General features: G+C 36.0%; 1 protein-coding gene across 2 annotated transcripts in view; it reads right to left on the bottom strand.

The window, feature by feature from the left end:
* Window positions 1-2,385: 2,385 nt before the first annotated feature.
* ZNF654 (zinc finger protein 654) overlaps window positions 2,386-25,956 on the bottom strand; it is a 42,020-nt gene continuing 18,449 nt past the window's right edge. Inside the window, exons 3-10 of one of the 2 annotated variants that reach the window (XM_086763004.1) lie at window positions 23,523-23,604; window positions 21,448-21,583; window positions 17,083-17,285; window positions 16,168-16,307; window positions 12,662-12,778; window positions 11,216-11,357; window positions 7,162-9,469; window positions 2,386-6,778 (exon numbers count right to left, since the gene is read on the bottom strand). In XM_086763004.1, the coding sequence (XP_086619130.1) occupies window positions 6,771-6,778; window positions 7,162-9,469; window positions 11,216-11,357; window positions 12,662-12,778; window positions 16,168-16,307; window positions 17,083-17,285; window positions 21,448-21,583; window positions 23,523-23,604 (3,136 nt within the window). In that variant the 3' untranslated portion in view covers window positions 2,386-6,770. The remainder of the gene's footprint in view (window positions 6,779-7,161; window positions 9,470-11,215; window positions 11,358-12,661; window positions 12,779-16,167; window positions 16,308-17,082; window positions 17,286-21,447; window positions 21,584-23,522; window positions 23,605-25,956) is intronic. The other variant, XM_086763013.1, reaches the window with a different exon arrangement.

Below are 25,956 nucleotides of genomic sequence, written 5' to 3'. Positions count from 1 at the left end.
TCATTTTACCACTGCTATCCTACACTTAATTTTCCAACAAGTTAGCTTATGTAGTGTCAATTATGCTGATAGATGAAAATGGCATGTACAGCCTGAAAGAATGTATTCCAAAAATGGGCAACAGGTGCTAGTTACCATATGAAGCACATTCAGTTTAATTGTATCTCCCTTTCAATTTCATTTCATAACCTTGAATTGAAATTTTATACCTCCTACCTGCTATTATTGATACTGCTACTTTTTTTCTTACCCAATTTTAAAAATCAGGAAAAAAATTGTTTCAAATATGACCTTTTCAACTTTCAACATACAAAATTCAAGTACCTAACGTCATCTGTATACCAAACAACCTCAAAGCTGGCATTTGTCTTAAATTATGTAGACTACTTCAAGCATCCCTGAGCACCTCTTTGGTCTATTGAGCCGCTTCTGATTGTTAGGTGCCTCAGTCATCCAGGCACCCCAACCTCCGCTTGGACTCAAAGCTCAGTATTTACTCCTCACAACCCAGCTGTTTAACACTGGACACCAAACTTTTCCTGTGCTGTTTACCAGCCACACTAACCTGTTGTGAAGTGAGGCGCTGATGAGAAAATTTACAATGGTGCATTTGACTCCCAACTTTGGGCACAGTTCTACTGAGAAACTGTTACTTCTGCCTCAAATGTTAGCGTGTCAAAGGAACTATAACAATATTCAGGGCATAAAAGTTTACATTTGGTATGTTAATACATTTTGCAATGGATTTATCAAGTGGCTTATGTATACATTGCCATTTTGATAAATATTTTGCCTGCAACATGTATATACCACAATAGCAGAGATTTAAGAACCCCTACCCTTATATGCAAACTTAGTAAATTTCTTAGGCAAGGACATTGTGAAAATTATACAAAGTAGAAAATAATGGTAAGTTTGAAGTAAAAAAATCAACCATTCAAAATTTTGCAGAAGACAGTCAAAATCTGCAATCAAAGAACATTAAGAATTTACAGGACTGTGAATAAGAAATATAAATAATCCAGCATTTTCAGATGAGAGTCTTGAACTTTTTGAAGCAAAAGAAAAAAGCAATTACACTGTCTTTATCTCCGGACTACAGCATTCAATCAAGGGGACTGAACAAAGCAACAGAAACAAGTGTATCACACTAGAGGTTACTATCTCTACCAGCAGCATGATCAGAAACAAACGTCAGCTCATGAAGTGCAACAACTCAGGCTCAGCTCCACATATTAGTGCCAACCCATCTTCCTGAGAGGTTTAGGCTAGCAGAAGTTTTGGAACTTCTAACACAGAGCTGCTGGAGAACTTTAACAATTTTATGCTGGAGAAAGATAAACAACTAGAAGCAGAGGTATCTCAAAACGGCTGCTTTCAGACCTGTCTGTGGCACCGAGTTTGGGTTTCAAGCCCCACACTATAGCTTCAGAGTGGTTAACATCCACCATATTTTGCAGTCATTGTCCTCCAGAGGTAAACACCATACGAACCATTAAAATGAACGTGGGTCTGCGAGTTCCTCTAAACACCATATGCAACTTTCCCTTGCAAGCTTTAATATATTCCTTCCAACCACTACTACCTCCATCTCTGCCCTGCCAGCCTTGAGCATATGCATGTTAAAAACCTTACGTGAGCCCTTCATTACCAGGTCAGAAACTTCACAGGCCTGTCCTGCCCCAAGATCTGGGCTGATCACTGAGCAGCTTCCCATTTCCCTTTGTGTTCTCATCAATGCCCTTTATCAGGCAGCGTATCTTCTCAACAATACATGATGCTTGTAAGTTACACAGGTATATGCGCTAATTACAGCCTGTGGTTCCCAGTCCACATGGCTGACTACTTAAATGATCTTAAACTTGCCAGTGTTTTGAAGATGGTTAGAGCCAGTCAAACCTGAGGAGTGGACTGCTGGATGTCTAAAGTTCAAATGCTGATTGAAGCTTTTTCTGCAGTAGGTGTGTTCTTCCCGTGTCTCAGACTGATGACCAAAAAAGCTATTCCTTTCTCTCACACACAGGCATGCTTCTCTCTTCAGCAGTTATCTATTCACAAAGAATCTGTAATAATACTATGACTTTTTAAAGACTTACTTAACTAAGGGGTCGCAAATTTACCAGAGTAGTTAATTAGCTAGAAGGAAGAAAAAGGGGGAGGTGGAAGAGAGAGACAGGAGTTCTGTTTTAATGTCCTTGGTAATCCTGGGTATTCCTGGATAGACTTAAATAGATTTAGTCTGTTCAAATCCAAACATCCACATACTCGCAACATCAAGACCTGGCAGCTTTACATAGGTGCTGTGCAACAATCATATACCAAACATAACATGGTAACTGTAAACATTACAGTAGTATTTTCAGTGATTCCCCAAAAGACAAGATCAATTTCTATCAACAACAAAGACAATGTTTTATTGAACAAATCTATGTACAGTACAAAAAAGTTTTTAAAATGAAACACTACTGTTGATTTATTGCAGTTTGATGGCTCAGTTTTAATTTGTACTCTTATATAAAATGCAAAGTAAAATAATTTAACATTCAACAAGGAAGCACAAATTTCCTTTCTTGCTGAACCTGTAACAGCTTTTACAAATTAAGAGTCCCAAAATGCATACACTGCATTTAATCAGAAAGGTGTCATACAGTACCAAATAAATTAAGAAAATAGTAACGCTACCACCCCCTTTGAGTCTTTTGTCCATACCACTGGTGTTAAACAATAAAATAAATGAGTACAGCTGAACCTCCAATGTGATATTAAAATCACAAAGTTTAATGTTATAAATTATCCAAACTATACAGTTTATATAACGAGTATGGCTAATAACCAAAGTACCAGTGACCTTTCCCCACAGATAAGACCACTTTCCACCTACTTGCAGTATTTCTGTTTTTTATGAGAGGTGCCTACCAAGCAGCAACTCTTTGAAAATTAGAGCCTACATGACCTTTACGGTGAACTGTGATCGGATTAGAATAGACAGTCTTAAAAGGAAAGTCGAAATCCAAGCTATAGCCACCTGGAGGAATGTTATCAGAACACGATTATCAGCAGTGAAATGCACAGACTTTGATCCAACAAAGCTCCGAAGCTCATGTATAACTTCAGGCAGCTTTTAAGGTATCTGCATGCTTACAGTACACATGTACTTCAGTATTTATTGAATCAAAGTGATACATCTTGAAGAAGTATTTCCAATTATATTGTACAATGCTTAATGCCCAGGAAAATAAAACCCTTTCAATTCTAGATTTGGAACCTTTTTCAGCCCTAGAAGTTGCCGGCTTAGCACAGGGTCATACTCAACATACTAAAGAATCTTTAGGAAGCATGTAGAATTATCCCCCACACATTACAAGTATCTTTTTCCTCCTAATTCAAGTTGCTTAATACTGCAACTATCTGAGAAGAGCAACAGGTATCAGAGAGTAGTTTGAAGAAAATGCATTGTCTTTTGAAGTCAAAATAATTACTTAAAACAAAAATGTTTCCACCCACTTGCTATTTTAAGTCAATTTAGCATACTTCTGATAGGTGCTAGGTGATGTTAATGTTCACCTACCTAAGAATTCAGTTTTCCATTTCTCCAAAGTGTATATACTGAACACATGGTACAAACAAATGGTGGTGTCAAAAAAAAGCATATTTGAACAAAAATGAGTTTAATGCAGGTACAAAAAATTATGGTCACAGTTTATGCATGTACATAGATGCATTTATCTACAGACTTAAACCAAAGAAAATACAAGTCTCAATCATGTTTTTAAAGCATCTTCAAACACATGGACCTCCAGGAAAAGGCAAAAAAGCACCAAAGATTAAAGGTACATTTAAAAGACTTTACACAAACATTTTTGTCATATCTAATGACTGAGTTTTCAGATTTTTAAAACTGTAATACTTTAAAATTAACCTTTTTTTTCCCAAATATATTCAAGCAAATTTAACTAGATTAACAATGTTAAGCAAAGAAAGGGGAGCCTGGGAACATTCAAGATGATAATTGGGCCCTTAAAAATTAGTTGGTAACTTGAAAGCAAAAAATGTGAAAGTGCATTTGGCTGACAAGGTCCCCATTAATTTTATGTTTAAAAACATCTAATGTATTTATATATGTAAATATATATATATAGAGTGCGTGTATATATGTATATATAATGAATTATGAATTTAAATCTGTTTTTCCGCAACCACAAAAAAAATTCTTTGGTGCCTCAAATGTCATACAAAGCTCTGAAAGTAGGCCAGACATTGGTATTAATGTAACGCACACATACCTGTGATCATAATTTTATAACCTTTTCTGTTATCCAACTCAAAGTCAAGGCAAAAATCTTGAATTCAAAAGAGTATGATTTTGAATTTGCGTTCTTTTTACGTCTCAGGAGGGGAAAAGGAAGCAGAATTAATGCAAATATCTGTTTAATTTCACAGAGGATTATTAGCAGAGGCATTACTGAACTATTAAGTTTAAGTTCCAGAACTACTTAACAGTCTATTTTACAATTAAATCCGTAGGTTTGCAAGCGAGAGCCATTGCTACAATGAACAGATCTTTTATGTACCTCTTGATTTTTTACTCATTAGTTTTTCTGCATCTGTTGGTTTAAGTAAGTTGATCATTCTTATGCCCGACACGCATTGTGATGAACTACTCAGTAAGCAAACTAGCTGAGCAGGAACAGTTGGTCTTTGCTGTCCTGCATTTCTGTGATAACTCCATCTGTACACACCAGTTTTCACCACTATACCTTCCATGCCTATAATCACATTAAAATTTTCAGTTACTCGTGTAGAACAGGATTCCAAATAAAACATTTTTAGGTGGTGTCCTGGTTCTGGCTAGGATAGAGTTAATATTCACCTGAGCTGGGCGGAGAACTGGAGCTGGTGGCCCCTATGGCTGGGGCACCCAGCTGGGATAGTTAACTAATTACCTAACAGCTGGGGTTAATTTACCTAAATTAGCCCAAGGGCCATTCCATCCCATCTGACATCATGCTCAGTATATAAGTGAGGAGGGTGCTGAGGGGAGTCTCTTGCTACTTGGAAGAAACTGGGTGTGGAGATTTGTTGTAAGCCATTGTACTGTATTTGTTTTCCATTACTGTTTTGTTTTCTTCTGTTATTGATGTTAGATTTATTTTTTGTTCCATCTCAACCCACGTGATTTTGCTGGTTTTTTTTTTGTTTGTTTGTTTACCAATTCTCCCTTCTGTCCCACTGGAGGGTGGGGGAGTGAGAGATGATCAGGGCTGAACTACAACAGGTGGCAAGACAGTATAAGACAAATTAGAGGATAAATTAGCACAGCAATTAAACAATGTGCTTGTTTGGCACACCTCTATTTGGGGTGGGAAGAACAAAAAGTACAACAGCATCTTTTTGGTTTCCAAATATCCTGTATTTCAATGTTATGTATCGGACTGAATGACTCAAGTTTTCTGTTTTCACATTCTGATTGTTTCTATAAACAGTGAATTTTGGATAAAGTGTTTAACACTTAAGTCTAACTTCTTCACTAACTTCTGGGAAAGGCTATCTTTTCAAGAAGATGCTACTAGATCGGGTTGTAATGTGTCTTAAGGTTGAGTAAATATATATTTTCTCCCTTCCTCTAGACAGTAAATAAGTAGTTACAGTACTGAGTTGTGAGCTACCACCATTAAGCAACAAGTGAAACAAGTTCTTCTCGATCTTTTCTTTTTTTTTTCCCCCAACTTGACATGTGCTCTGCTTTTGTCCGGTTTTGGTTTTTTTGTTTGTTTTTTTTTTTTTCCAAACAGGAAGTCATCTCAAGTTCTTTTCAGTCATACCAACAGGTGAAGGACCTCTGTATTTGCATAAAATTAGTTTAACTCTTCCCTTTAATGCAGGCTTAACCCCTGTCACATCCTATATTTGTTTCAATCTGCTTCTGTTAATATCCACACAATCTGTGCATGCACTGCTTGAATTAGTCTTCCTGCACCTACAACAGATGTTTTACAGGACACTCTTAACATACACGTTTACCACAGCCTTGGAAAAGGCTTCCCTTGCATGCATCTGATTTCCACTGTGCCTAACTTTCATGCTTAATATCACATCAACTCATTTTATCTTGCATGCTCTGTACTTTCAAGTTCTTGGTTATTCCAGCATACCACCCATCTTAGATTTCTTGCTACATTCCTCTTTTTGGATTCTGAGTGTAAGTTTATTAAATGAGCTCCATACTTTTGAGCAGATGGAATCACATACTCAAACTCTGAAAAAAAGAATGCATGGTTTCTCTACACATTCCTTATCCATACTATAATAATGTAACATCACCTTGAACAATTCCTTCCCAGCTGTGTGGATGGACACACATTTTCCAACAAAAGCAGCTTTTAGAATTGGTTGTTTTTATTTCCATAAAGCAATTAACACCTCTGCTTTCTCTTCCTGCTCAACTGTATGCCTTATTTTCCTTAAACCTTCATGCTAGAAAGACTGTGCTGCTAAGCTTCAATCACACATTTGGAATGAGTGTGGCTTTCGGTTAACTGGTACTTTGGGGATTTTGTAGCAAACTTTCTGGACTCAAGACCTGCAGAGCTCCTATTATTCCTCTGTGAGTTTTGTCTAGAAAATGTGCTTTGTCTTTATCAGGTCATGTTTTTCTTTAGTAATTTGTGACTGCTTTATGATTAAGGCCAACTGGGAAACGAACTGATGCTTCTTCATGTAGTGTTTTCTTACACCACTCCTCGTTTGATACATTTTCCCACAACACTGAATCAGGCACCTGTAAAAGAGAATGCACTGGGATCAAAATGAAGACTAACCAATGTAATTTAATCTATAACACTGCTCATGTTTTTCAACATGTTTAGTTTAAAAAATGCAAGGAAAGACAGGCTGAATTACCCTTCTTCCGTTTTATGAGAAGTCTTTTCTGTGAGAGGTGCCTACCAATTATCATCTCTTTCTCATTCTAAACAGCATGTCCAATTTGAACTTCCAATTTAGCTCAGTATTGTGATTTACTTGTCTAAGTTCTAGCGTACTACAATTGCTTAGAAGTTGTGCCTGTCTTATCTATTCTATCAGGTTGCCTGTTTTCAAAGACCATTTCCTGGTTGTTATTCACCTCCAAACCAACCAACCAAGAGAGACTGTAAGACTTACTTTCATCATCTGAATCGAATCCAAAGAGCGTCTGACACTTCTTTTGTGCAAGGTGAGCCTCAAGTGCTTCTGAATTACAGTAGATGGTCAAGCAGTTGCCACATCTAAATCTTTCTGATTTGCTACAAAGTTTATCTTGTTCAGAATGAGCATCTACTTCATCAGTCAACATTTTTCTACGTTTTGGCATGCTAATGTATCGTTCATCAAGGTAACTTGGAGGCAATGGTCTAAAATACGGTTTTGTTAAGATGACACCATATGAAGTATTCTCTGTTGTCTGATTTGGTTTAGAAGGTAATTGCAAGGCAGCAGCATTACTTTGTGGTACCTCATGACAATTCTGTAAAACTGGTAACTGTGACCCATTTTCTGTCCTTGTTTCATCTGCCACTCTGTCCAAAGGTACTTCCGATGACTTTGATGATGTCTGATCTAGGTCACCGTGCCCATTGACTAGTTGGTCGCTAACAACGTTACAGTTTTCAGAATTTGGCTGTAACACAGGTGTCTTTTGGTCTATCAAAACTGTTGTGCTGCTCTCAGATGAACTTTCATTTCCATTGTGAATTGTGTTATTTGCTTTCTTCTCAACACTTTGAATGTATGTCTTTGGTTCTGTAGAATCCCTCCTTGATTTCCAAGTTGGAATTGGTAAATCTACAGTTTCTTTTTCACTAACAGATTCATCATCATCTTGGTAACTACAAAGCTCTGAAGGATCATCTGAAGAATCTTTTTCACTTGCATCTTCTGAACATTCTGGTGTTTTATTTAAATAATGCTGAGCCTCATGTTCATACAGCAAAGGGAGCTCCTCAAATAGCTCACAGCATTCTGCAAAATTGCATTGTGCTTTAAAAACACTATGACTTTTTGTATGTTCCACGAGCTCAGTTGACAGCTTAAATCTCTGATTGCAATTAAAGTGTAAACAAAAGTAAACATTTGGATACACATGTCTCTTCAGGTGATCTACAAAATGCTGGGAATCAGCAAACTTTCTCTGGCAGAACCGACATTTTCCTTTATTCCATTTCATTATATGCTGCTGCACCTGCAAATCAGTTGGATGAGCTTTTCTCGCATGTTTATTGAGGAATCTTATCTTTTTAAACACTCTAGCACAACCATTAGCAGGGCACTTAAAGCTTCCTTCCTCATCCATAGCATCAATGTCTCTTTGAGGGCAAAATGCTCCATTCACTTTGTGCAGAATAGGTGACTCTTTATTGGAGCTCTCATCATCTTCAGGTAAACTTTCTGTACTTAAAGCATCAGGAACATTATTAAAACAGCTGTCACTACTAGTTTCAGTAGCATCATCCTTATCACTTAGATGGTTTTCTACCGCATCGAATACCTGTTTTGCATTCTCCTCCTCCACTTGGAGGACTTGGTCAGCACTTGTAGCTATTGCAGTCTCTGGTTCATTATCTTTGGAACCATCAGAATTCCCATTTTCAAGAGACAGACACACCTCAGAACATTTTAGTTCATTAAGAGCAGGACTCTGCTGACCAGCCTCAAGAACTGCAGCAAGATGTTGCCTTTCTATCTTCCTGACATGGTTCTTTAAGTGCTTCAGCATAAGTCCTCTTTGCCTGAACTTTCTGGTGCAAAGTACACAGGAAAAACTGCCCTTTTTTTGGTGAGCTTGTGCATGTTTCACAATGTGACCACCAAGAAATTCCTTGTTGCATATCACACAGCGGTGCCTTGGTACAGTTTGATCTAACATTTTAGATGCCTCAAGAGCTTCATGGTTCTTTTTGGCATTACCTTTGGACTGGGCTTCAGAGAGGTCTTCAGGGTCAAGCTCCCCATTGCTTATATCTGTTAAACAGACACATTCCTCACTCAGAGCCCTATATTCTGTTATCTTCTCTGTAGTTGCAGTAGAGTTTTCCAGGGTACTTTCATTTAAGCCAACGAAGGCTTTATCCCCCAATAATGCTAAACAATTCTGCTTGATCATCAAGAAATTCCAAAACTCAGGATCAAAAAACAAACCTTTTTTCAAAATTGGAAGCAATTCAAAACGTACACGGTTTTGAACAGAACTAGTGCACTCATTGTATTCTTCATCTGCACATTTATATAGATGTTCAACAGTGTAGTAAGATTCCAAGGTGCGCTCAAGAAAAAAGATTGAAAGAGCACAAATTCTGAGGATCTCTAAGTCATTGGGCAGAAAATGAGCAATTGCTTTATAAATAAGACTTTTCATGTTGGGATCTTCACGGAGGTCTAACTGTAGGGCGCATCCACATATCTCGACACATATCTGAAGACCATCTTCACCAACCTGCAGACAAGAAATTACAGTGTACATAACTATAGAGTATGCATAATGGTTATTTTCCTAATGGGCTTACAGAAGTCTACAGCCTGAAAGTAAAATTAAAACAACAGACTCAGAGAAAAAAAAACCCCACCAAAATCTAGCATAAACAATCCCCATGTATTTATATTAATCTACTTGCAAAAGAGTTAGGAGTTCAGAAAGCACCCTGCTAGTAAACTTTACCTAAAGGCATTTGCATTTTAAAACAATGCTCAAACAAGACTATAAAACACAGATACAAAAATGCTCTAAAATAACATCTAGTTTGTACTGGAAGCTACAAAGCTACTGTCAACAATGCTTCAGGTACTTTTGCCATGTGCAGTTCTATAGTTAAAAACAATTAATTATTTGGGGATATAAAACAAGACTGCAGCACATCATATCTCATCTAGCAGTATCTTCTGTCTGCATCTTCATTACCTAGGCTACTTCATATTATAATTGGACAGTTACACTGTTTTGTCCCTAGTCTAACGCATTTAACTTGCATGGCATGAAAATACAAGCTATAAAACATTACCCTCAATTTTGAACAATGACCACCAGGGAAACCATAACAACTCATGGCCAGGCTTGACTTTTCAGAATTGACAAACTATCCTTCCAATGAGCAGAATTCCTATTCCACACTTTGGGCTGAGGGCCCTGCCATGAGCATGTAATTTGGAGGGATGATCAGAAACATACAGCGCAACATGTAGCAGATCAATGTAAAAAGAGTTTCAGAAAGTTTAGAAATAAATAATACCTATCTAATTAATAATTAATATCTATATTTAAATTTGTATCAACAAATACATACAATGCTCCATATGTAGTGGGTTATTAAAAACTAAGATCATTCAGATGCAAATACAGATAAAGTTATTCATGTCACCACAAGTATTTTAGAATATATACTGAGATTAAAATCTTGAACAGCAGAAAATCATTGAATTTCAAATTGCATAGCAGCACTCGTGACAAAATAATTTATAATTCATTTAGGGCATAAAAATATGAAATGAGCTCTGTTCAGTTAATGATAAAAATCAATACTTGTCTGGAAACTACTCGCACTGTTGTGTGCGAAACATTGCATGTTACACCTTTTGCAGATTTTGTATGGGACGGCATAAAACTAACATCTGAAGTATGAAACAGTGCACTTTTCTGAAGCAAAATTATATCTTCTCCTATCATAATGTATCATATAAGAAAAGCTAGACTAAGCACCTCTTGAGATTTGATTAGAACTGGTGAAAGGATTCAGAAATTAAAAGGGTTAAAGGCGGATACATTGGCATCAGGAGTCTTATTTCCTTAAGGAGGCAGAAAAAAAAAAACCCACCCCCCCCCCGAAACTGCACAATCATTGCATGTTTCACATTTACTCCATGTATTTATTGTTCATTTCCCCGTTTATTTATAGAGGATGGCATTCCTCAAACCTACTGCAAACAGAAAGAAAAACTCAGAATTCAGTAAATAATATTTAAAAAAAAAAGTTAAAACCACACAACAAATCAAGGGCAATCATAATATTGAAGTGCATTCTGGAACTTGACAAAATTTTAAAGTTAATAAAGTTAATATTTTGTCCTTCCCTATCCCCTCTTTTTCCACAAAAAGCAGCCATTACACAATAGAAATATCACTTGTCTTTACTTTCTAACTAGTTACAAAAAAATGGAGAGTGAGGTAAAACAAACAACCAAAACTTACTTCATCCTTGATGACTTTCATGAAAGGGAAAATTACTCTGACATTTGTAGCAATTCTTAAAAGCTGGTAGCACTGGTCAACAAATACTTGTTTTGATGGGTTAGATTTAAGCTGCAGTTTACTCCAAATGAAGATCAGGTCCCTATAAGAATAGAACAAAATATTTTGATTAGATTGAGTTTTAGAGCTCTATCACTAAGCATGACACATTACTAAGAAAAACTATTTGCATGTTCTCTAACTGAAATAATATTTCAGGGCGTAATACCAACCTAATTAACACCACCACTGCACAGAACACGCACAATGGAAAATGCAACTCAATTGCTTTGTTAAAGCATTCTATCACTGAGCCAATTAAATATTCAACAAAATATTAATGTATTCAGCTTAATATCAGAGAACTGCATAATAAAATCAGATGCTACAGCATCTAGCCCTTAACACCACAGGCAATAAATGTCAAGCTGAACAGCAAGCTCTGTGTGCTCTTGGGATTGTTACTTTCAGCGCAAGGATGAGTCGTCCTTCAGGAAAAGAAGCTTTTGAATGTGGAAAATGGGGGCATTGTAGAAAGCTAGCTTCTGATATGATCCATTGACAGGAAATATTGATGTCCTCCAGTTATGCATATTACAACACAACTTTATTTTTTTACTGCTGTCATCACTGGTCTTTCTAGCCAACAGCAATTACATGAAAGTATCAGGCTCTACAGCTATTCATGCATCTCTCTGATCTTCAGTCAAATAACATTTCTGATTGATACAAGGAAACACGAGAATAGATTGCTAGACTCTGCAGCCAAGCTCCTACACAGATAACGTGTTTAGTCTATCAAATACAGCTAATTGAAATTTGCGGCCTCTAAGTTCTACACACTTTAATTCAGAGACTTGGAAAGGCAACTAGACTTAACTTTCTGTTATAAGAAAATTTGCCAGGACAGAGATTTTACACAGGAGTAAATATAGTTAGGACTAGGCAGAAATCCCACCATAACATTACAATGAAAACAGGGGACCAACCCACTTTCATTTTCTGAAGGAAGACTTTTTCTTTTTTTTTTTTTTCTACCAGCCTCCTTCCTCAGAAAATACAAACCCAGCTACCGACAAAATATCCGGCTGATCTTCCGGAGTCTCTAGTCTGTGCCAGATACAAATCAGACAAACCTTTTGAGATCAAACTTGTCTAGTGAGGTCAGTGCCTGCACGAAGGGAAGTGACAGAACTGCCTATGACAAAACATCAACTTCACTTTTAAATTTAGGGTAGCTCTACAACTCTGCTTAACATTTTATGAGCTAGGCAAGAGAGCTTGCTGGTTTTCTTTCATTCAGAACCCAAGAAAACTAAGTTGAAAGAAAGCTCAAGCTTACATGGGGGAAACTGTGAAAAGGGAGTTCTATAAGCAGCTCTACCCACAAAAAAAAATTAGTCTTACAGGTTTTCTAAAGATACAAGCTGTTCACCTCTGCCTTTACCAGGCTGGAAATCTAAATTCTTGAAGTCTTTGCAAACTTCACATCCAAGTTTGAAACTAGTGTCTTCATGCACCAAACTGTTCATAAAAATTCAGAAAGTCTCAACTGGAATTACGAAAGAACAAACTGAACATTTTTTATGTTAAATGTTATAGCAGTTAACACAACTTATTCTCTGCTTTGTCCTGTACTACTCCAGAGCAAGCCACTTCAACAGTAATCCCAGAGAATTTGAGAAAACTCAATTATTCTTCAGAGAGATTAATGGTTAAAGTGGCTTGCCATGTGTTCAGACAAGTGTGATGGCTGGCACAAGGAAAGAGCTGAAAAAGGAATGGAGATAACTGAAAGAAGGAGGAACAACTCCACTGTCGAAGAGGAAGCTGCTAAGTCAGTTCAATCACCATTTGACTAGATTCTGATGTGAAATAGTATTTTAGTTTTATTCCTCGACATAGATTTCTTCTCAAGCACATTTCTGACTTTGATAATTATTAAGGATTAAAGTATTCTTGAATGGCTGATTGGACTTTATTTCAACCACTTAAATGTTTTGGATACCAACTTCAATGTTGAAGTCAGCAGCACTTGAGATATTTCTGTGACACTGACCACAACACAGATGTTAAACTTGAGATAATGTAGGCAGGGGCAGTTTTCTATTTGCTCGATTATTACAGCACAGTAGTATAGTATTTAATGACACTTCTTGGATAGTGTAACAGTTCACACTGAGGCCTGTGCTTAAAACTATTATGGACATGCGTGGGGCAATCTAAATTGCTACTGTGAGATCACAGAACTTACTACGTCTTTATCAGAGGCAATCAGGTGTTCCAACTTGTTAATACCCTGCAAAATACCAAAACCATTTTGTGCCTCCATTAGCCACGTAAAAGAATGGTTAAGCCCACCCTACCTCAGCTAGATAAAACCTTTGCTACTGTTGGTAAGTAGAAAGTCTATCTTTCCTTGGGTATAGATAGCACACTTTACCAAAATGTTATCCAATTCACAAAATTATCTAAAGGCCAAAGACTGAATATGTGGGAAAGTTCCTTGGCTTACTGAATTTACTGCACAGGAACCACTTAAAAACAGCCAGAACATTTAAAAACTGCCTGGTAAAAGATCAGTCTGTAATTACGTGTAGGGGCAGACACCTGTTTCATCAGAATTTCAGCTGTCTTCCTGAAGAGACATCACTTTTTGACACTAGAAAGTCATTAATCACATAATTACAGACTGATCTTTTACCAACACCTTGTACACAAATATTTCTAGTAAGGCCGAGCACAACTTGCTTTGTGATTAATTTGTAAGTGGGGTTTCACTTCAGAAAAATAATTCAGATAATCTGAATCTAGATTTTTTTCTTAACATGAATGAAAACAATAAGTTTTGTGACAGAGCTGCTTAAAGTCCATCTTCTGCTGAGATAGTATGAGCTAATGGTTTCAGCTTGAAGATTTCATATAGGCTGCTCCACATGAAGCAGTAGCAAATATCTGCTATTTACAGCTTTCTAATCTATTTTGATATCTTTGCTAGTAGTGCTTCCTGCTAGATCCTTGCTAGATCTGTAAGTTCCTCAATTCCAAACAAGGCAAGATTATTTATATTGTGCTAAAGACATTAAAATCTTCTCTAGGGAAAACACACAATGTCAGTTAATTCAACCTGGCTCCTACTTCTTAAAAAATATGAATTACAGTATAGTCGTGCCTTAAGCTTTGTTCCAGTTTACATTATCTATTAAGCATGCATGCAGATTTCTCTTGTTGGCTATGCAATTGTTAAGGCTCAGCATCTGTAAAGAACGAAATAGCTAGTCTAGCTGCACAGACATAACTGCTCTGAACTCTTTCGAAGATCCTCAAGTTTTATAATCTGAACAGAAGCTTAAAATACTAAGAGATGCCAGAATGGTTTCCTTGATAAACAGATACCAAACAGTACTTTAGTGTCTTCTAGAATTTCATTTTTGACATCCACTTTGCCAGAACATAAGGACATACATCTTATTTTGAATAGCAATTTTCAAAACGGATGATGCAAAACTTAATGATCAACTGGCTGTGAGTAAGGTTAACATGTTACCTACAGCAAAAGACATAAAAAAATAGGTTTAATTCCAGTATTAGAAATGCATTTCTTAAAAGACTGAATCCCTGAAATAGAAAGAACTAACCACATAACTAATTTGTGTAGGTTACATCTGCAAGTTTCTTGATAAGTAAGAAGTAAGGAGATGCAACAATTGGGCAGGAACCAGCAAAGTTGGATTCCATTCCAAAGCTGGCCACTGGGCTCACACAAACCATGTACCTTTTTGGCTGAACTTCTTCATGTTGCCTTATGGGGACAATCATGCCCACCTTTTTCTGGACAGATTGAATTAAAAATGCCACTAGGCATTGCCATTACATTGTATAATAAATGTATATTTTAATTCCAAAGGTTTTGATTCAACTAAATCAATTACTCACCCAATAGTTAAGGAAAAATTTTATTAACAAACTACTGCATTATCATGTCTGAACTTCATTACTCCTCAAGGCGGGGGCGGGGGGGGGGGGGAAGGAGACATCTGACATTTCAATTCCCTGAAATTTGGGAACAGGGAAACCCTATATAGATTCTGAAGTCCATATTAAAATTAATTATGCAGATTAATAATTTGATCTCTACCGATTGAACAACCACCACAAAAATAAAAGCCTTGCTGAACAAGCCTTTTTGGTTCAACTACATAATGAAACAAACAAATTAAGCATACTTTATCAAGGAATGCAGATGTTACTTTAGGTTCAGAAATTATACAGGCTAAGCAGAAGGATTATCTTCCTTAGCCATTTTTCAGTCCTCAGAAGGATGAAATTTGTTTTAACAACCCTTCAGAAAATGTTTCTTAGCCATAAAGACATCCAACTATCAAGGTGATTCAGTGTGTACAAAAACTTAAGTGTTTTCTGGAGGACCACCATTTATGTTGTGGCTCTGTTTATAAAGTAAAACTCATAGCACATTTTCAGAACCATATATTCTCTTTTTAGACACACTGGTGACATACTACAGTTTGGTTATTATAAGCAGTGACATTTCACTAGCAGGACAGCAAAAGATCTGCATTGCCAGAGAGTCTACAGACTGAATACTGTCATACGTCGTTAATAATAAATGCCACTTTTATAGGTATTTGCAGCCTAGAGTATGTCAAGGCTCACCCTTCTGTTACTTTGAAACAGTTAATAAGTGTTATGTGCTCTGGAGGCTACCACTGTACATGACTGTGTGCAAAAAGGCAACAGGCAGAACAGATGAACTAGGGATGTTTAAAAATCATGTTAGAATGTTTTTATCTGGTATTATAAACTCGAGCTACATCTCAAAGTTAGATGAGTTTCATTTTGGCAATAAGCATTTATTATCTGCTAAGCTGCTTCACCAGAAATAAAGTATTTACCATATACAATACATGTCCCCATTTTGAAGCTGTGGGACTAGGAACGATTCACATAGCTGTAAGGCTAAGGTAGTCTTCCCTTCTTTTTCAGTGTTGCAGATGATCTCAATTCCACTCTTGCAATCAGTCCTCAACAAGTGCTATACAATTAAAATAAAATCAATTTAGATAAATTTGCTAACATGAAATTAAAAAAAAAGTAACTATCAGACCTTGCTATATTAAAGAAGCTACTGAAAACTTCAGGAATTGCTATTAACATAGGATTTCTTTGGAACAGCTTTTGTGTAAGTCTATAAACAGAGATTTTGGAGATACTTAGAGCTCCTTCATACTTCTTAGAGTAATGACAATCAGAATAGTTGTCTGGGAAATTCAAAGACTACACAAAAGCACTTTCTTGCACAAAGGTAGCTTGTTCTTAAAACAAGGTGAAGAAAAGCATTGTTATCTAGTAAGTGGTAAAAATACGGCCACACTCAGAGTGTCATTTTACACACCGGGGTATCATTAAAAAATCTTCAAGGCTAACAAAACTATGTCATGTACCAAACACTGGACTGATATCACTAAAGCTCAAGTGCTTTTGCTCAAATAATAGTCAACAATAAAAGTCAATGCACTGAAGGTACAAAATATTAATGACTGAAGTTATTTAGGGAATGTATCTACAAGTAAACTTGACTAAAAAAAAAAAAAACTGCATTTAGGTCAACAAGATTTGTAGACACTTAACGTTTAACTTTTCAAAGCTTAAGCCAGCAGTAAGTTAAGCAACACCGGTGCAGTTGCCTGATTTTACAACATTTGGTTCTACAAAACCAGAGTTCCATATGCTCCTCTTGACAACTTGCATTCAGTAAGTATAATGTACTACTTCATTTAAAAAAAAAAATGTATACTGACAAACAATACCTCCTGGAATAGCTGATCTTCTAATGGTGACATATAAAGACAGGTGAAAAGAGCTTGATGGAAATACAGATCTTTACTGATATCTGGATGATTTATGCAAGATTTGATAAGAGCCATTGCCTCAGGGATGCGTTCACAGGCAATAAGGTATCTGGCACGTAGTTCAAAGAACAGTGGATTTTCAGAGCTTAAATATTTGTTAACTGTACAGAAAAGAAAGATTTAAAGGCAATTAGAATATGAAGTCCAAACAACAAATATATTGAAATGTAATGTTGTTTTTAATAGTACAATGTCAACAAATAGTATTTTAAAAAGGCTCTGCTAGAGAAGCTATCAAATATGAAATTAAATAACATCAAGAATCTGTCCTGCTTAGAAATAGAAATCACTTTCTTACAGCAGTAATCTAATTCAGTATTTTGCTTCTAAGAGATTAACACAAGGTGCTGCAAAGGATTAGCAAAATATACACTATATAGGAGCAATACAAACATTTTTGGGAAAGAAAAACTCCTCCTTTCTCAGCACTGGAATCTGGGTGATTGTCAGAAGTATAGGATCGACAGCACTGTTAATATTTAAAACAACTCAGGATACTCATTAGTGATTAAAATGGAAGAGCTTGGAGCATTGAAAAAGTTAACTACAATTTAAATGCTGTTGCTTTAAGTAGCTTCAAACACCTTGATTTTGCTTGGAGAAGTGGAAAATACACTTTTTCTTCATTTAAAAGTGCTACTGGGCACAATTCTTACATTTAAATGTCTAAATCCCTTTAAATTCTAGCCCGGATTTCTGGAAATTGTTTTTCAGATCTAAAAGCTAATCTTAAAGCTAACATTTGAATGAAACAGCGTCAACCGAGAGACTCAAAATACTTAACGTTTAAGTAATTGGGAAATTATGAAATACATAAAAGACATGCTTTAGATCTGCACTATAAAAGATCATACAGATTCTAGTATCTCTTAGAATTAAAAATTAAAATATCACTCAAGGCTACAAAACACAATACAGCTGCTTTTATTTTGAGAATTGTTTGCATCTTGTCAGGTAAGCACAAACTCTGGAGTGTTAATAGTGTGTTAACATTTATGTAACGTATTGGACAATATGGTTTGATCTTCCTCTTATATTCTCAACAGCTACCTTAAGAGAAAGAGTTAAAACCCCACAATTTCTAGTACATACCCTGAAGTACTGTACAATGTTTCATATTTTTAAAAAAGAAAACAGAAAAGAGATTGTCAATGTAAAGTCAATGAAGGCTCGAAGTGAGCACAGGAAGATTATACCTTAGAAGGAACCTGTATTAAGAAAGTTACAAGCAACTTAAAGTGACACTTAAAAGCATTAAGAAAATAGAAGTGCTTACTGAAAACCACAATCTGAACGGTCAAGAGAATTTTTTTTCCCAAAACAAAAAGATTACTTGTATAACAAGCTTTCACTTAAACTTTTTTTTTAAAGGACATCTGGTATGAAAGATATTCCTTATGCTCAGAAACAGGATTTCTCTAGCATCTTTCTTTTTACACAACTAATAGTATTACGTGCTAACAAACACTTAAGGAAGATTATTCAAAGTGATATAAAGTTTTACATGAGATTTGTTAATAGATGTACTGTAAGGTCCACCATAAGAGAAGATCTCATTCTTACTATCCTTTAGCACTTCTAGGGTACAAACTTAGCAAAGACAACTGAAAAAAAAAGCCAGTGTCAAATAGTGGTCATTAACTGCTAGAAAAAGTGATCATACAGAACAGTCCTTAAAGCCAAGTAAAGGCCTCTTCTTTTTTGAATTAACATACTAAGGATAATAAACCCCATCATCAGTTTCATAGGCAAACATTATTCAACAGATTACTGAATATTCACATTGAAAAATTAGGCCAGAAATACTTAGCTTTTGTTATGTGCTAACATTAGGAAAACGTTGCATGTCTAACAGCTGACTGCAACATCCTTTTCCCTCAAACGAGGGAAGACCGCAGCCCACAATACAGGTTAACTTGTTCTATCATTCCTGCTTTCTGTCTGGGGAACTCTTAGGTCAGTATACCCCTCTGCTCCATAAATGAGAATCCCACTTCTGACAACACGAGCTCCCAGGGAAAGGCATCTCCCACACTCTCCAACACTGACAGCACGAGCTCCCAGGGACAAGGGTCTCCTACAATCTCCAACACTGTTTTTAAGCAGATTGTGAGTCCACTTACTCCACTGGCAGGATTGTGCTCCTTCCCTGTTCTAGAATGCCCTCTTTTCCCAAGGCAGTATTTACAGCTCTTCTAACCCCCTAAGCAAACGACAACTGCTAACTATAGTAGCATTTAGCCAAGTCTGTGGTACATTAAAAACAGCTTGGGCAAAACAACATCTATTCTTGTTCAGGCAGCATGTGTGGTGGCTTTGCTTTAGCGCAATAGATGCCAACTATCAGCTTAGAAACTAATTAACTGCTTACATCAGAGCATACCTCTGTCTACAATATTCTTTTCTAGATGTTCGCAATAGGCTGCTTTATTCTCTTATCTATTAGAAGTTTACTGCTCCTGTGTTTCAACCCTGCTATTTTTCTTTAAACCCAAAGACTATCTTCCTTTCCAGTCATCTCGAAATACACTGCAACATCTCAAAGTATACTACAACTCATGTAAAGACAGACACAGTGAGGTTTGTCTTGGCCTAAGCTTCTCCATGTAATTAATGAATCCAAGACAGGATTATGTAGTTCACACAGCATATATGTATCAAATTGACTTCTGCAAGTAATGGTTGGTGATTCAGCAATAACAGGCAGTCTTCCTCATTTAAAAGAGTGATCCCTGAGGGAGCAATATGGCCAAGTTCTAAAATATACATCAAATGCTGCCAGTCTATAAAGCAGCACAGAATGTTTGCTTTATGTAAGACTTCACAATAATCAGATTTTAGAGGAAGTGAGACAAGAAAGAAAATGCTTCCAGAAGATGTTATCTAAAATAAAATGTTGGTCAGCACAAATGGGATATGTCAAGGGAGTGTGTGGGGATATCAGAAGATAAAAGGAGGAAGAATACCTCAGCAAAGGGGAAGCAGATATGGCCTGCAACAAAAAGAAACAAAGTAATCATCTAGTGACAAGAGGCTATCCTCTTTCCTACTCTGCCAGGTTAAAGCTAAACACAAATTCTCAAACTGTTACTCATCATATACAGGCTTCATGATGATCAAGGGACTTACTAAAGCAAAGGACTAAACTAATTATTTGCTGGAGAGATAGAGGCTGAGACTTAACTTCATATCATAACCACAAAAATTTTTAGAGTTCATTATGCAATACAGAAGAAAATAAGGATAATCTCTGTTTTAATTTTGTTTCTGTAGGTATTTGACAAGAAGTTTATCAGATATATAATAAAAATAACGGGTAAACTATCCTGCTGAAATGCTTGCTTTATAAGTGAGACAAAACAACAAACACTACCCGCTTCATGATGTTAATTTACTATCAAAATACTTTCCCTGGTTAACGAGGCAGCTCACTGAGCTGTTCTGACTTTATAGTCCTCTTCCTCTCTCCACAGAATGAACACACTGTCATAAACACAGTAAGGAAACTGAATCATGCATTACACTATAGTAACTCGAGAAGAACCAGTACTTTCTATCACCATCAAACAGAAACAACTTTTAAGAGGTCCTCTGTGAACACTGCTAGCAGATGTCACATCAGATGTTAGTAAAGACTTTACTCTAGATTGGATATTTTTGCCTTATGAACTTCCATCAATAGTTTGGTAATGTTTGTTTCCATGCACTGCTAAAAATGCTTGTTTACTTTGCAGCCCAAATTTTCTCCTAATCCCAGCTCTAGGAATTACATATACATAAACAGAAAGCAGCTATCAGGTGTGGTCACAGGCCTCATTCTAAACAGAACCAAGAAAAGCCACAAGCCCAAGTATTTACAATTTAAAAGAAAAATCAAATGAGTCAGAGTACCATGAGACAAAAATATATATATCAAGTCCTCCTCTGATCTTGTTACTTCAGTAGCCTAACTGAAGTCAAGTCACTCTCTATGCTCTTTCAGGGGTTGAACACCTAGATTTGATAAATTAGTTTTACAAGTAACTGCTCAGTAGCCTCTTTTATCTGAATAATCTGATCTCTACACTATAAAAGTAGATTTAAACTACTAGCAAAGAAATTTAGCTTTCTTTCAAATAAGAAAAGGTATCGGTACATTTTACGACAGAAAAATAGTTAAATTGTTTGCAATGCCAGCTGACAACACCTGGCCCTACTATCAAAAAAAGCATAATTTAACACATTTTTCAGTAGTCAGAAAAATTAATGTCATAAATCAAGTACCTAATTCCTGCGATACAGGCTTTGCTTTAAGAATTGCTTGTAATACTGGATCCTCCCATGGTCCACCATCTCGGATGATGCGAGTCACTAGTTCCAGGTTCGTATTTCTGTATCTATTTAGAAGGTTTTGACACTCCTACATACAAAAATAAGAACAATTAGTAAGAAGAAAAAAAAAAAGTTGTCTAAAAATAAAGTTAGGCCATCCCAAAGATACAAATCAAGAAAACCCATGTATGTTTAAACATTTCCTCAGTCAACACTTCAAGCTACAAAGTCTTTTATTGACCAGGCCACTACACAAAGCCCTAAAGCAACACCTTATATGCTCTAAAAACAGTAATACAGAACTGTGGAAGCCAGAATGCTCATGTCCTCTACAAAAATGCAGACAAAGAGCCTGTCATTTGCAAAACAATGCAAAACCGCCTTTCCTTGATTTACAGATATCACTGGGACATGCTGCAGGAGAAGTCTTCACCTCACGCTAGTCTGCACAAATTTAGACACTGTGACGCCGGATTTGTGATCCAGTGATTGTGTCCAAATTTTACGAGGGAAAAACTAAATTAAGCCATTGAGTCACCAGCCCTCAAACAACCATTTTTCTCCAAATCTCTACATAACAGAAATTATGCTTGCCTAAAATAATCCAGAATGTTTTAGCCACCCATAATTTCCACATACGCCAAGTTCCCCCCCACTCCTTGTTACTTGCTAGTAAAAGTGTTAACATTTATGTTAATCAATGTTAACCACAAGAAAAAGGTATGTAATTTTGAAACAAAAAATGCAGCTGAATAACAGCTTCTACACTTATACAATTAACTTCTCCAGATATGCTTTTCTGCTGTAAATTCTTTTCGTTTCAACTCATTTTTTTTCTTTTATATTCAGATGAATATGTTAGATAGCAAAAAATGTTTAAGTAACTGAAATAATGGTTTTCACTACCAGTGTGATTACACAACTGAATCAAAAATTCTTTATCTAGAAAATTATGTAAAGATATATTTTAATACCTTCTTTGTTCAAGAGCCAAGGCAATTGAGAATTGCAATACAAAAGCACAGAGAAGAAAGTATTATACATCACACTTTTTCCTAAATTCTTTCTTGTTCATAGACTGTTTTTGAAAAGCACTTATTGTAGGACTGCCAAAGTGTCCCATTAATCTTATACAAGAGACCCTATCCATTCCTGAGGCTGCTAAGCCACTCCTTGACCCCATTCTTCCACCAATTCTAATCAAGCATGTAATTGCTGCCAGTTTTATAATTAAGGTAAATAATACTGACACATTAATTTGTAGCAGCAGTAACAAACAGGTATCAACAGAAAAATAACAAAGGGCTAGCTATTTCTCAAACTGCAATTCCATGATTAGTTATTAACAGACGAAACAACTGGTTTTCATCCTTTCTTTCCCTACAACAAAGTTTCCTCTCATGACGGCACAAGTGCTTGTGTTCCCATGCAGTGAACTCAACTCTCAAAATCAGTTCAGATCAAAAAGACTTACCTGGCAAAGACAGACAAGTTTTTAAATCCAGGATCATTTATTGCATGTAGTTGTATACAGCCATACAAAACCTTGCCCCAGTCTAGGCAAGAGTACAAAATTTTAAAAAATGCAAATTTATGCTGACCCGAATAGTTCATTGATAGAGCTTCAATTTCAAATTCACTATTTAAAACCGCAAAGGGAAACTTGCGGTTTCATGTCATGAGCTGGTACACAACACTGGAGGACATTAAGTTCTAATTAGATATAAACAAGCAAAGCTTCTTTCTTCTATATGGGAAATTCACAAAGTAAGTCTTTAACAAGATTGGTATTACAAACAAAGAGAAATACATTTTACTTAGTCCAAGTAGATTCAAATAGTAATACTGATAATAAACATACAAATAAATGGCTTCCCCACCCCCCCTCCTTTGGACAGAAATATAAATAAAGCAGCTATCTTCTTTTACTGTAATGCTACATTTCCTCCAGGTTATATATCCACAAAAACTGTCTTTACATGTACTAAAATAATATTAGAAGTTTATATGAAAGTAAGCAACACTACCTGGATTGAACCTAAAATGTCTTTCAAAGGATCTTCATAGAACTCATCCTTTCCAAAGAACAGCAGCAATTCAAAAAAACTCCTAAAAAAAGAAGTAGTGACAAGTCAACCAAACTAAAAATGTTCACTCAAAAAATTAAACTACTCCATTACTTTTCACAGCACTAAAACAAAAATTAGGACTTTCATAAGTTCTAGACCTGTGCCTATTCCAAAGTTGCTCAAAAAAAGTTTGGCTAATGCTCACACTCTCTAAATGCAATTCATATTTCCAAAACTTTATGTTGGTCTGATATTTTGTGCTGAATTTTTGCAGTTACACTTCCCCACAGACATCTCAAGCCCATTTTTCACCAGGTATGAAGTTGCACATACAATACAGCTATAGATAAGCTAACAAAATCAAACCAGCAATAAACCAGATCATACTTAAACACAACTTAAAAATCTCTTCTGATGCACCTCTTTCATAAGTTCAGGACATTTAGACTCACAGTACCTGCCTGATCATCTTCTTCAAGAACTCTTACTTCCTCCATACTGCTGCTTTTATTCACCATTACAAAAGTGAACCTCTCTCAAAAGCCAAGCACTTGTCAGATATGCAGCAATTTTGAAGAAGAAAGAGGACAACTGTAAAATTAGAAATTACTACAGTATGCACAGTGTATGAGGAGTTACATCCAAGAACAGTAACTTCACATGAATGCAGATTCCCAACAATTCATATTTTCAAGTATAAGCACTTTCTACTAACACATTTTATTCTATTTCAGTCTATCTTGTCATAACACTAACCAAAGTCTCTCTATGAAGATGTAGGTTTAAAGGCACTACTAATTTTCTATTTCAAAATACAAGCCTTTTGCTATTAATTTCATAATTCATAATTAATTTCATATTTCTAAAAAAGATTTTGAATATTATTTTCAAATAGACAGCTTTTGTGAAAATATGCAAATAGAACTACATTAATCTTCTGCATGGCATTCAAATGAATTGATAAAACTTTTTACCACCACCAAGTTTTTAAGCAAATCAGGTCTATGTGTGGCAGCACAAATTTACAAGCATTGCCTCAAAAGAGGTGGCAAATAAGGGAGAAGGCAAGACTAATCCTTCCAACTGCAGCCTAGATTGAAACTACCTCTGGTCTCCGTGCTTTCCATCATCTTAAAATACTTGCCTAGCATTTTACTTCTTTTTAATACAGTGACTGAGACAAATAATCCTGATAGTAGAATCAGAGAAGTTGGTTAAAAGCAGCTTTGCAGAGCTCAAGTTAATTTAGGTATTCACTTACAGAAGTATACTTCCAGATAATACCTGCAACTCAGTCAACTCAATCAAAAACCAGGTAGCCGGATCCTATGGACCTGCAGACAGCTCCAGTGCACCTGCTATTGCTCTGTCTTAAGATTCTGAGAAATTTAATTTCTGTTTGGAAGAGGTAACTACCAAGTACCGCACTAATATAATCTGCAATTGCTGGTTGAGAAAGTAATGAGCAATAGGCAATTACTGAGAAACTCTCAGAGGTAAAGATAGTACTTAAAGAAAAACCATGCATCTAGGGCATTTAGAAACAGGAATGAACAGCAAAGGTCTTGGTCTCATAACAGAAGAAAAGTATGAATAATTTTCTTTAAGATTATTCTGGACATTTTTTCCAAATGAACAGGGAGAATAAGGAGCCAGAGAGGGAGAAAGTGGAAGACGACTCCTGAAAGAGGTTCCAGCACTCTTCTGATCTACAGATTTTTGACTCAAGATCTTGCTGATGGAAGTTTCTTTCCTGACTACAGCATTTAGTCTTTAGTTGTGACAACTCTTAAAACAAAAGGCAGATTTTCATGAACAGCTGAACAAGGAATTGTTTTGTAGAACAATTAATTTCACTGCAGTTATCCTCAAATTTAAGATAAATCTTCAATACATTTGAAGTTAACATCCAAAGTATTCCTATAAAATGCTTCATTTTCAAAAAAGCTAATTCAAAAGAAGTTAAAGGGTAGACTTAAGACAATTTTTACTCTAAATAACATTTTCAAAAATACTGTGCATTAAAAGACCTTAATACTCACAGAAACAAAATAAAGGTTTGTATGGGAATAGTGCAGAAGTACCCATCACAAAATTAGGCTTCCTTTACATTACGCTGTAGTAATTTTTTCCTAACCAGTGATAAGCTCTGCCAAAAACAGACCTAAAAATTTAAGATGCACATTCATTATGTTTAATGATAGAGTTTTCCTCCAGATTAGGTCCTTGAATCTCAACTCAAATATGGAATGAAAAAACAACAGCACCCAAATAAGTACCTAATTCTGAAAAAATTATCTCATTTCATGTTGATAAACAAAATTTTGCAGCATACTTGACTCTCAGGAAAGGTCAGGTATGAGTCATGTCATGATCTGGAAAGCAGCCAAAC

Source organism: Chlamydotis macqueenii, chromosome 1 (genome assembly GCF_036417535.1).
Source record: "Chlamydotis macqueenii isolate bChlMac1 chromosome 1, bChlMac1.mat, whole genome shotgun sequence".
Lineage (NCBI taxonomy): Eukaryota > Metazoa > Chordata > Aves > Otidiformes > Otididae > Chlamydotis > Chlamydotis macqueenii.
The sequence above is the reverse complement of the archived record's forward strand: the minus strand, read 5'-3'. Positions and strand labels throughout refer to the sequence as shown.